Below are 12,111 nucleotides of genomic sequence, written 5' to 3' on the forward strand. Positions count from 1 at the left end.
CAGGATGTCGGTGTTTTTCACGAGAAACCTTTGCCTGCTGTGGCCTAAGAGTTGATATGGAGAGAGAAGGCACTCCTGGTGCACAGAGTGTTTATCGCTGCCCTGAAACGTGAGCCCAGAGCCGTTTGTTTAAAAGCAGCCACCGCCCAAGCGACTCCAGGCAGACGCGTTTGAAAAGTTCACTTTATTTCTCCGTCTGTTATAAAAGCAGGGTTTGGGGTTTTTTTGTTGGTGGTTTTTTTTTTTTTTTTTTTACATCTCTGTTAAGTGTCCAGACTTGGTACATCTTGGTTTTGTTTTCACAGTATCTCTGCAAGACCAAGGACAATTCTTATTGCTGCACCAGGAGCCAGGGCAGGAGGGACGGCGGTGCCGGGGCTCGGGCAGCCCTCGCCGTCCCCCCGCTGTTGGGCCCAGCCTTGCTCTCTGCCACGCCGGCTCAACAGGTCTCTACCCCTCCCCAGGGCTGCTGAGGGTCTTGACTGACTCTCTGAGGGGCTGCCCCTCTCTTCCCACGCTCATCTCTGCGTCTAGGGGTAGGAAAGGAGAACCACAAGGTCTGTGATGCTGCTCGGCATGTTGGCCGTGCTCGGCAGCCCCTGCCTGTCCCTGGCTGGGGAGTGGGTGCAGGGGAGGGTCTCAGCCCTCCTGCTTCCCACCCTGCACCCTGACAGGGCTTTGACAGGGATGGTCAGGCTGCACACTCAGCTCCCGTGGGGATTTGGGGCTGTAAGGAGCTGAGCATCGTTGATGGAGGGGTGAGGCAGAGACACGCTCAAACACACCTGTTATCCTGTGTCGGTGCCCCATCACCTTCCCAGTGTATCCTTTGTGTATTCCTGGTTCTGTAAAAAGCTGCCAGAGAGGGAGCTTGATTTACCTCTGCTCATTTACCACCTTGCTCGGTGCAGGATGTCCCAGGTCCCCAGATATTTAAGTCCCCAGTGGGACCCTGCCAATCCCTGTTCTAACCACATGGCCATTAACCAGCTGGAGCAGTAGTGGTGTCTAGAGCCCTGTTACTTCCAGCCATCCTTCCTTTTATAGCCAATCTGTCCTCATCAGTCCTGTAACGAAGCAGCATTGGAAAAACATCACTTTTAATCACAACGCATGAAATCTCAAAAGAGGCAGCATCACTTTCTATGCCATGTCTGGTGATGCAAATGGAGGTGGAGGGGCAAGTTTTGACCTAGGCACGGGATAAAGGCATTCTTTGGGAAGGGAGAAGTCCATGCAAAGCCGACCCCAATGTGAAATTTGAATTTTGTATTTACTGCTTAGCTGGGTCCGTTCAGTGCAACAGGACAAATTAGCCAGGAGGTTACTACCAAATTGCATGGATGCATCCAGTCCACCAGGTTGAGTGAATAGGGGGAACCAGATTTACTTAATGCACTGGGAGACTAAGTCCAACACAAAGCTAAGTGGAAAAGGACATAGGTGTTCCCTGAATGTGGTTTTTGGTGACTGAGAAGAAATCTTTCCTTGGAATTCCTTCGTGCAGCTAATTAAGACAACTGGGTCCGATTCCTTCGACCCATGCTGACATCAGTGAGAACTGTAAGTACTCAGCACCTGGAGACAAAGTGAATACCAAACACAAATCCCCCTTCTGCTCCCACCCACAGGACTGCCCAGGAGAGCACCTCAGTGGCAGCTGAGATGCGTGTGAGCGTGATCAGCTATTCACCCACAGCTCACAGTTTGTCCTCTTCTGCATGTATTGCCTCGGAGAAAATACAGACAAGTCCCAGAGGGCTGTGCCAGTACAGCTATAGTTGGATCTGAATCCAGGTAAGAAAATGGAGTTTAATACAGAGAGTGACTGTGCAAGTCCAGGTCTCTGTAGCTTCATCCTGTATAGTCCCAAAGCCAAGATTTAGGCACCCTTTGGCTCATGGATTTGGGTTTGATCCGGTCCAGTCATCTGCAAGCTGCTTGTAATGCTGGACTTCCCACCTCGGAGATCTGCCCGAGGAAGAGAGCAGCTCCGTGGCTGAACATCTCCAGTGGATGGAGGAGGGTGGGCTCCCCTGGAGGTGAGGGGATGGCTGCAGGGCCCCAGGATCCTTGTTTGCTGGTTTGAGGCTGTCTTGGTGGGGGACACATCCGGGCGCTCGTTCCCTGGGCAGGTGGTGACGTCGAACCTGCTGCTGAAGTAGGTGGTGTGGCTGTGGGGAAGTGAGGAAGGAGAATTTCTTGCTGGTAACGTCCCATGTGGAAGATAAAGATGGGAATAGCAGCTAATTGGTGCCCCTCCGATGGGAGAGCCTTTTGAGCAGCGCGTGTGGGGTTGTGAGATCTGTTCAGACCAGCTCAGCAGGGCCAGGCCTGTACCTGGCACACGGAGCTCTCCTCAGTCCCAGCTCTTGAGGCAAGTTGTTAATATGAGGAAGAAGTGTTTTCTAAGGGAAGGAGCTGCAGAGGGAAGTGATCTGCCTCGGGCCATGTGCTGGAGCAGGGCAGATCCTCCGCTCCCCGTCCTGTGCCCTGGCCTCCAGATGCCGCCCTTACCACCGAACTTCCTCTGCCTGCAAACCACATCCCTCCCATTCAAACAGCTCCTCTGTGCCACCCTCCTCTGCAGAAGTGCAGCTGGTTATCTCAGAAGCCATCTGGGCCTTACTGAAACCTACAGGTGCCACCTCCTCCTCCAAATGCTCCTTCCTCACTGAGGATCCGCACCCAAGGCTCAGGTGTTGCCCTGCCTGCACCTTCTCGTGCATCACCCTTTGCTACAGTGGATGTTTGTGCCATGACCAGACAGGGACGGTGTCATGGTCCTGTCTGTGCCCCATTCCTGGCAGTCAGGTAGGTCGGGAGATCATTGGGAAGAAAATTATCCACTAACCCCAGTGTGGTTTGTTGTTATCACAGGAGGAAGAGTTTTCCACAGCTGTCACTGCTGTGTTTGCTGGGAATGGGTGCCTTTAGTTTTCAGATGTGGCTGTTCCTGAATTATGGGTATTGCTGGGGAGGCTTGGTAGATTAAGATCTGCCCTCGCTGACACCCGTGAGTCTCCAATGACTTCAGAAGGATGCTTTTTATATCCTGCTCTTTGTACAGCACCGTCATTGGAATTTCATGGGAAAACGGGGCAACAGAGCTTCACCCAACAACAGCCAGTGCACGAGCCCTTGGCTCTCATCCATGAGAAACTGGGACTATGGGCTAGCTGGGCAAACATCTGTGTGCCCTAAAGACAAACACAGTGGCACATCCCCCCCCTTGCCTGACACTGACTCCCAGGGCCACAATTCCAGCTGTGAGGTTATCCCATACTAAAATGCTAGCGGGAGGCTGAGATCACCACGGGGGAGCAGCGTGAGCTGCTTCCTACCCTTCCTGCAAAGCAGGGAGATGGCCTGGTAACTCCCACTCCAGAGCCATCCAACAGCAGGTTTGTTGTTTGCATTGCTTTGAAACTGAGATTACTTCCGTGCTTCCTTGTTCCAGCTTTTAAAACCAGGGAGGTTTTCTTTTTGTCTTGCTTCTTCCAGTTTCGTGCCCTTTTCATCCATCAGCCTGTGCCACACTGACAAATCTATTCCTTGCTTCAAAATTTTCTCTCCAAAATTCTGTAGAAAGGACATTCTGCCTGGTGGTGTTTTTGTTGGTTGTGTTTTTTTTTTTTCAAACATAGCTTTAAGGCAAAAGTTTGGCAATGCAAAGCAAAGTCTACATAAGGCCGCATGACTTGGATTTGCAACTCAGAACCTTACTGCTTTAAAAAAAAAAAAAAAAAAATTCCTTATCTTAAATAGTCAACTTTTTGCTCCAGGAAACTTGTTTCGTTCTCAACCAAAAAAGACAAAAAAAAATTCTTAAAATCTCAAATAAAATGTTCTTATTGTTCTGGGCAGTCTGGACAAGCTAATGAGACTGAAATTCAAACAGGAACTAAAGTAGGGAAGAAAAAATAAAAAGCTATAGGGTAGACATCAGTGTTAGTTTCTTCCCTTAGGAATCCAGTGATGAGACAGACCCAGTCCAAAGGTCTCCTCTTTAGCTTTAGCACAGTGAAATCCGTCCCAATGGGAGAAGGTAGAATGGTTGCATTTGTTGAATGAGTAAAAAGTGCATTTTGATTCTGCTCAGATTATACATGTGTATCCTAATACCTAAGTGATTGTTTTGCTTCGGGTTTTTCGTTTTCTCCCTTTTTGGTGCCGGGGACGCCAGGTGTCGTATTACCGATGTTTGGGAGGTATCACCACGAGCGGTGGTCCATCCTTTGGCCTCCACATGAGTACCTGAGCATCATTGGCATTGGGTTTGACAAGGGCACTGGGTGGTATTGGCTCATTCTTGCTAAGGACCTGGGGCTGCTCTTGGGCAGAGGGCTCCTGCAGCTTGGCACGCTGCCCCAGGGGCCTGCTGGGGTTGACCTCGATGCCCAGCCTCATGCGCCATTTGATAGTCTGCAAGGTCACCATCTCGTTGGTGGCCGTGTTGGTCGCCACCAGCCAGGTGGTGAAGCTTTGATCCCGGTGGATGCTCGTGAGCTTGGCCACGTTGCTCTCGCTGACGGGCACCGCCCACGTCACGCTCGGGTAGAAGTTGTCGTTCATGCTGATGTTGAACTTGGACTCCTTCTTGGTGGGACCCACGATGGTGCAGGTTTCTGTCGTGTTTCCGTACCAGGGATAGTTCACCCCGTCTGAGTCACTGATGGCCTGGATTTTACCGTCCAGGAGATCGGGAAGCTCCCAACTCGACCTGCCGTAATCAACAGATAGTACATTAACTAATTAGTTTAGAAACTTGCTGGACTTTGGGAAGGAGTTGTGGATGCATTCCCCCCTTTAGCTTTTACGGGAATCTGGGCCCTTTGTGCCATCCTGCTGAAGGAGCTCATCCCTGCCATTAGAACCATCCTTCCCAGCAGGGCTGCTCTTGATCCGTTCATCCCCTAAATTTCTCTCTGGATGAGCCACTGTCCCTCCCTGCTATCTGCCTGGCGCTGGAAGTGTAACCCATCCTTCTCCAGCCCTTGGAAGGACCCAGCTCAAGGGCTGCACACCAGGCTCCAGGCTGGGGATGGTGTTACAGTAATCAGAGACCCCGAGGTCGAGCAGCTTGTAAAACTGCCTGCACTGGTCATCTGTGAGAGGGACAGAAAGGTCAGTCTTTCTAACAAGAAAGTCAGTGAAAATGGTCCCCTGTCACCTTGTACTGCTGATGCACAAATTGGAGTGGGTTTTTTTACTAACTTCCAATTTAATTTTTAAGATTAGATTTGCCAATGGAAGCGCAAACTGCTGCAAATGTCTCAGAAAAAGGGTAAGATGCTTGCACTAAGACAGCACGACCACAGATCACATGCTCAGAGCACACCAGGTGTTTTAAGGACATTCTTTTCAAAAACAGGCTGGCAGAGGTGGTTCTAAGGTACTTTTTCCCTCTTTCTTACCAGTCAGCCCTCCCCCCCCACCCAGGGATGGTGTCCCAGCCCCCGAGGTGGCAGAAGGGGCTGGGTGGCTGCAGCAGTGGTGCTTGCACCTGACCCTGCTCTGGGGCTGGGACTCTGGGCTGTGCTCCAGCCCCCCAAGCCCTGTGGCTCCCTGCTGCAGGCTGGGACATGATTTATCCCGGGAGGAGACAGAGGGGACATGCTGAGGCTCGTCAGGGTCAGGGTGACTGTCCAAGCCTTTCATAAGTCTGGTGCTGCAGCTTAAAATAGCCCTTTGGCTGCAGTGGGGGCTGTGGCTGGGGGTACGTGTCAGCCTGGCCGGCTCTTGCCCAGCTTTGGGATGAGCTGCTCTGGGCAGGGCTGATGCGACCGTCTCACAAGGTTGTTCTGATTGTTAATTAGTTAATGACCGTGAACTGCCTCCATGTTTGCAGCTGCTGGATCGTTCAGCAGTGAGCTGTGCCTGGCTCTGGCTAGAGGATACCGTGGGGGATTTAAAGATCTCATTTGTCTTTTTTCCATGCGAGCGGGGGGGGTGGTCCTAGCAAACACCTCCCCTGTGCCACGCCGGCGGATGCCTGGCAGGAACCCGGGAGATGGAAGTGCGAGGCAGGATGTGGGGTGCTCCCGGGGATGCAGGGATGCTCCAAGCAGCAGGGCCAGGGGAGGCTCCGAGCAGCAGGACTGGGGGTTGCAGGGCTGCTCCGAGCCGCAGGACCTGGGGTTATGCAAGCACAACATCTCCCTGCACAGATTTACAGGCTGCTGTCAGCCACAGCACCGCAGCTGCAGCAATCCGCTCCTCCCGAGCCCATCGCCAGCAGGCAGAGGGAGTCCTTTCCCTGGAAGAAAATTTTTAGTGAAGGCAGCCAAAAGGAGATCCCTGAGCAGTCCTGCCAGGACCCCTGTCCACTGCAGAGATGTTGATACGCTCTGCTTTCCAAACCAGAGTCGTCCTGGCTCGCCACCCCCACGCTCTGCAGGCAGAGCTGAGCAGGGGAAGGCTCTGGGGACGCTGTGTGACCCAGCCCTTGCAGGCAGATGAGTGGAGGTCGTGCTCTGCCCCCTCCTCCTTCCCACTGCACAGCCCGGCTCCGAAACCCCATCTGGGGGCTCTTTCTCTCCCTTTCAGCAGCTGGTTTAGGATTACTTTCCATTCAGACAGTGGCTGGTACTCAGCTTGGCTGTCACCCAGGGATGTGACAGTGTCCTGGAGGTTGACTCTGTGACAGGCACAGTGCTAAGGTGCAACCACAGCATGTCTGCAGGTACAGAGGTGCCAAACCAGGACCTCAGATGCTACAGGAGGCCGAATAACCCTCCTGGGCTGCTCCAGCCTACTTGGGTCACAGGCTGGCGGGTGAATGGTGGGAGAATCAGGTAGAGGATGCTCAGAAAATGCTGGTCCACTAATATCTGCTTCTCCCCATCTTCATTCCCAGTACCCCAGTACAGACTTGCAGGACCTTCTTGGGATTTGCCTGGGGTTTAAACAAGAGTAAGAAGGTGAAGCTGTGTCAGGGCCTGGGCAGGATGCTGGAGGCAGAGCCTGCAGAACCCCAGCACAAAGGCAAGTGAGCAGCGTGGCTGGGGTGGCCCAGGTGGGCACCCAGCTTAAGGAAAGGCGTGGGCAGGAATGGGGAAGGAGGAACTGGCCTGTGTTTCTTCACAGAGCACACTGTGCCTAATTCTGGTGTGTGGTTAACCCCAGGGTTTCAAAACCATCACGCTTTATCTGCACAGCTTGGAATGAGGAGCAAAACGAGGCCTCATGATGATCCCGTGACCGGAGCAGAGCAGAGGCTGCAGGGGGGTTGCTGCTGGTGGTGGTTGCCCCTCGTCTGGTGCTACAGCAGAGCCTGGTTTGCCAGCCAGGCTTGGCAGCCTTTGCTTGCAGAGCGTGTCCATGTTAAATAATATGCCAACAACTGGATGATTTTGGAAAGAATGCTGTGGAATGATCTTTGGCTGCATCAGCATCTTTCTTTGGTAGTGTCGAGCCAAGGAGAGACCAGAAAGTGCCCAGTAAACACTTTGCTGACAATAGCAGGGAAGAGGAATGAAAAGAAACCAAGCTATCTGGTTTCATGGGTTCACTATAGCTGATCAGCTCCAAAATCAGTAGATTCTGGCTTGTAATACTGACAGGCTAGTTTCTGAAACAAGCTTTAAACCTTTTCTGAAACCTTCAGAGTCAGTTTGGGCATCATCAGTGACTGGAGCTGCCAAGAATCCTCTCTTAACAAATGTCTTCTTGCTACCAGAAGGAACTTTGAGCTATTTCTTGTATCAGAACCGGAGCCCTGCTGCTGACAGCCAAGCAGCTTTATGTAGGTTTAAGCCTCCTAGTCCTCTTTCAGACACTTTTCTGCCTATACTGTCACACAGAATGAAGCCCCCAGCTCATCTCAAGCCCCCAGATATCTGTCTCACAGCACCCACCAGAGCAATCACTGCAGTGGCCTGGGCAGTGACACCAAACCCAGCACAGCAGCCTCCAGCCCTGAGCATCCAGCAGTGTGGATACATCCAGTTAACCTTTTCAGACAGGCACTATTGCATCCTCAGCTCCAGGTCCTTAAAGCCAGCTCCTAACTAGTCACAGGCCAGATGGACTTGCATAACCTCGTGCTCTCCAACACTCTCCTCTCCAGCAGCTCCCTGAACAAGAGCAGCCCCGCTGGGATGCAGCTCGTGCAGGTACCAGGGCCATGTGTGGGTGCAGTGAAACGCTGCCTCAGGTATTTCACATCCCTGCTCCCACCTGCCTCCCTCCACTGCTGGCCTGCACTGGGGACTCCTAAAAGAAAAAAACCCTGACAGCCAGAGGTGCTTAATTTTAAATTGTCCTTTGCAGTGCCTCTCTCTCAGCTACTGCAGCACATCAGGCAAGTCAAGGCAGAGTTAGAGTGAAGAACAGGAAGGAAATTTCAGATGTTGTTCCCCGGCTGACAGAGCTGTGCTGCTGGGGTCCCTCTTCCCCCCACCCTCCAGCTGCCTGTTCCTGCCTCGTCTCCTGAACTGGCAGCAATGTTTGATGCATGGCTGGTTCAGGGAGTAAAACTAGCAGAGAACTGGCATTAGGAAAAAAGGATCAGTTTCTGCTGCTTTAGCTGAGCAGACTCAAGTCTGACTGGACAAGCTATTTAAGGGGGCTAAGGTGGGTGCTCACAGCACAGGTGAGGGTCAGGGGCCACGCAAGGGCAGCGTAGCCTTTTCCTCTAAACCCCTGGAGGGGTGAATTCCCACAGTGAACTGACCTCCCTTCACTTCCCATGGAAAGAATACCCTTTCTTTTCCTTTGCTGAATTTTGACTGTGTCCTCCCTCCCGGACTGGGGGTTTATTCTCTTGACAAGTTGATTTCTCCAGTTCATTGTGTCCCTGCTGCCAGGGCACGGAAGATTTAATCTCACCAGAGAGAAGCCAGGTAAGGCAAAGTGATGATATAATGATGCAAAGTGCCCCATCCGGTCCTCCAGGGGAGAAACACCCCCCTGAAACTTCTCCAGATTCTTGGCTGATCATATTATTCCAACTCCAATTTATTTATCTCTCTCTTTTGCATATCTCCATCTGCACCGCTTCTTGCACATCTCCATGGAGATGGAGAAACAAGGCTGGTAATGCCACTCCAGCGTGGCCCAGCCGCTGACACAGGTCCCACCAGGTGCAGAAACCAGCACCCACCCCAGGAGATGCCAGCAGGGACCTGGTCCAGCTGCTCCTGTGCAGGTAAGAGCTCTGGCCTGATCCTGATGCCTCCCCTCTGCACAGCAACTCCTTCCCTAAGGATCAGGGTAAAGCCCTGCAATGGGGGGAGCAGAAGTTTGCCCCAGTTCTGCACCGAGCAGGGTCAGAGAGCTCATCCACATCCTCATGCTGGTGGTTTTCATGTACCCAGCAGCATCTACTGAGTCACATGTAAAACAATGCCAGCATTTATGCGTTATCTGAGCTTTAATTCTTTTCCTTTACATCTAAAAATGCTGCATTTAGCCCCAAAATTGTCAGCGCCACTTTAAACGCATGTGTCTAAATTATCCCCTCTGTAGCTCCCATCCCTATAGCAGCATTATGCACAGCTCCATCTGCTCCAGTATTTCTCAGCTGTTTCCATCCCCAATATAATGGCCAGCTTATGCACAGCTACCAACTTCCCAGAAGAGAAGTGAAAAATTAATCCAAAGCCTGCTGTAAGTATTGGTGCTCCGTTTGACCACCTGATTTTTGATTATTTGGAGTTTTCCCTTTGCCTGTCACCACAGTGATTAAAAATACGTATGTGGCAGTAGCCTCTCTCCATCATGGAAAGTTGGGACAAATACTCTGGTGGCATAAATCGATGCAGCTCTGTGGAGGTCAGTGGGATTACATCGAGTTACACCAGCTAAAGGCTTTGGCCCATCCTTTCCCATAGGTTTGTGTCCTGTCTCTCTCTCCATAAAGGTCTTCCAAGAGCATGTTCTGATGGCATTGGAAGAGGCCTTTCCTCCCAAATGCCTTTATTTATAGCTTTCAGATGACAAAGGGTCTATAGAAGGAGAGTGAAGGAGCAGACCAATTCCTGCTTATGTTCGGGTAACTTTTTTAGCATCAGTTAAATGTCAGTGAATCTTCTAGGGAAAAATCTTTGTTTCCATGATTTTCTGGCTAATAGCTGTCCTACACAGCTGCAGTTTTTAATTCTACCTGTTTACAGCACTTAGCTGGTAGATACTATTTTTTTTTCTTCTTTTTTTTTTTTTTGTCCCAAGGCATTCCAGCAAGGGCAAACCTTACCAAATCCTCATTTTAAACACAGGGAAAATCAGGTGCAAGGAAATAAAAGGCCAGGCTGAGGTTTGCAGCCCACAGCAGCACTGGCAGCATCACTCTCTGCCCAGTCCTCTTTATTTCGGTGCATCTGAGCTGTATTTATATACATTGGACTTCTCTGTTTTCCTTTGCAGCTGGTCAGTAAAGACAGAATTTCTAAATGAGCCTGAGAATTACACATGCAAATCCCAAAGGCCTGGAATTGGGAACATCTGAGCAACAAATTGTCCTTGCTAAAGATGGTGTTGGAGCCAAAAAGCCTACAAATTCTGGGCCTGCTGTAAGTACTTTTAAGATCAAGATAAGCCGGTCTGCGCTGCTGGTGTTTGCCAGGTGCCAGTTCGCTTCTCGAGGCACTTTCTGCTTGAGCTGAGAGGGGACGTGGGGACAGAAGGGGGGCAGCCTGTCGCCTCCGGCTGCTCCTCCGAGTGCCCTTCCCTCTGGTCCGCATCTCACAGCGCCTGATTCGCGTGATGCTGAGATGCTGAACCCGTGTCCTCGGCGGGGCTTACAGGCAGCAGGGAGGGCAGGAGGGCCGGGCTGTGCGTGCAGATGTTCAGGCCATCAGGAAGGCGCTGCGTTAAGTCCGAGATTGCCCGGCTCTGCAGCCCTCCCGGCTCCCCTCCTCCCTCAGCCCTCCTCATTCAGTGATGTTTGAGCCACCCAGACTGACCCTGGAGGGGCCGAGCCGGCATCCCCCTGACTCAGGGCGCTTGGGATGAGCAGGCGGGCGGGTTGCTCGGACCTGACCTTCCCGTCCTTCCTCCCTTTCCCCCAGAGGCCGGGCAGCATCAGCGCCCGCAGCCACTGACCCATCTGCCAGCGCCGCGCTCGGGTTCTGTCCCCGCGGCTGGACGGACAGATTTCTGCTGCACCGGGAGGCTGCACCTCGTGCTGCCCAGCACCGTGAGTTGCAGAATTGCTGCTCTGTGCAGGCATTTAGGGATCAGGTGCTGGGGCTGACTTAATTGCGGGCCAAAAAGCCTGCAACAATGTTTGGAGAACAAGCTGGTGGGGGACTGGGGAGAGACGACTTTTCTCAGAAGGGAGGTGACGTTCTAATTTGACTCATTCCTGTCTCACTGTGACTGTCTGACCATTAACACGGGGATTTTTTGGTGTGCAAACAGCCCCTATGTTCCCCCTACCTCACATATACACCTATATATTCCCATTTGCACGTTACCCATAAATAGGGTAACGTGAAATCTTCACCCTGCTCCAAGGTGATGCAGAGGGTTTAATTATCAATGGGTTTAAATGCATCTTGTGCTTTCCCCGTGGGCTGCCTGCTACCGTGGGCAAAGCAAGCAGGATTCCTCCTGTGACGTTAAATGTGCTCCCAAAGCTGGTGGGCTACTGAGTTCCCAGCCACAGCTCTCTGCAGCAGCAGCAGCAGAAGCAGCACAGCACGCCAGGGACGGCTCTGTGCCACAAGTGTCAGCCCTCGGCTTTCCCTGGGGCTTCTCAGTGCGCAGTTTTGGTATGGGGAGGGATGCAGGGGAGAGGAGCTGGTGGTCAGGAGAACCACTCGTGTCAAACACATATCAAAACAGGAGTGCCTGCCGTGGTAGGGCTGCCCTGGGCTTTCAGGATCTCCACTGCTGCCCAAAAGCTGTTGTGAAATAGTGTTGCTTTTGGGTTCCTACCAGAACAAGTGGGGTTTGACTGGGGCTTGGGCAGGCACATTCCCATTTGAAGACAAGAACACCCACCCCTTTAATAGGGCAGGGACAAGCTCTCCTGTACTTTAACCATATGAGAAAGTCCTCTTAAGTTTCAGAGGAGCTGGGTTTTAAAATCTGGATTATAATTTTTGGGTTGAAGCCACTACTCCCCAGCCAGGCCGTGGTCCTCCCGCTCTTTCTTCCCGCTAG

General features: G+C 52.0%; 2 protein-coding genes across 2 annotated transcripts in view; one reads left to right on the top strand and one right to left on the bottom strand.

Moving 5' to 3' along the window:
• The window catches only part of FAM78A (family with sequence similarity 78 member A), a 13,246-nt gene continuing 1,135 nt past the window's right edge, over positions 1-12,111 (bottom strand). Inside the window, exon 2 of the mRNA XM_050320156.1 lies at positions 1-4,723. Coding sequence (XP_050176113.1) covers positions 4,195-4,723 — 529 coding nt within the window. The 3' untranslated portion in view covers positions 1-4,194. The remainder of the gene's footprint in view (positions 4,724-12,111) is intronic.
• PLPP7 (phospholipid phosphatase 7 (inactive)) overlaps positions 8,982-12,111 on the top strand; it is a 23,244-nt gene continuing 20,114 nt past the window's right edge. The window contains exons 1-2 of the mRNA XM_050320152.1: positions 8,982-9,151; positions 10,369-10,514. The gene's annotated coding sequence lies outside the window, so the exon portion shown is untranslated. The remainder of the gene's footprint in view (positions 9,152-10,368; positions 10,515-12,111) is intronic.

This window comes from Myiozetetes cayanensis, unplaced genomic scaffold, assembly GCF_022539395.1.
Source record: "Myiozetetes cayanensis isolate MyiCay16 unplaced genomic scaffold, myiCay2020 scf23, whole genome shotgun sequence".
NCBI classification, from domain to species: domain Eukaryota; kingdom Metazoa; phylum Chordata; class Aves; order Passeriformes; family Tyrannidae; genus Myiozetetes; species Myiozetetes cayanensis.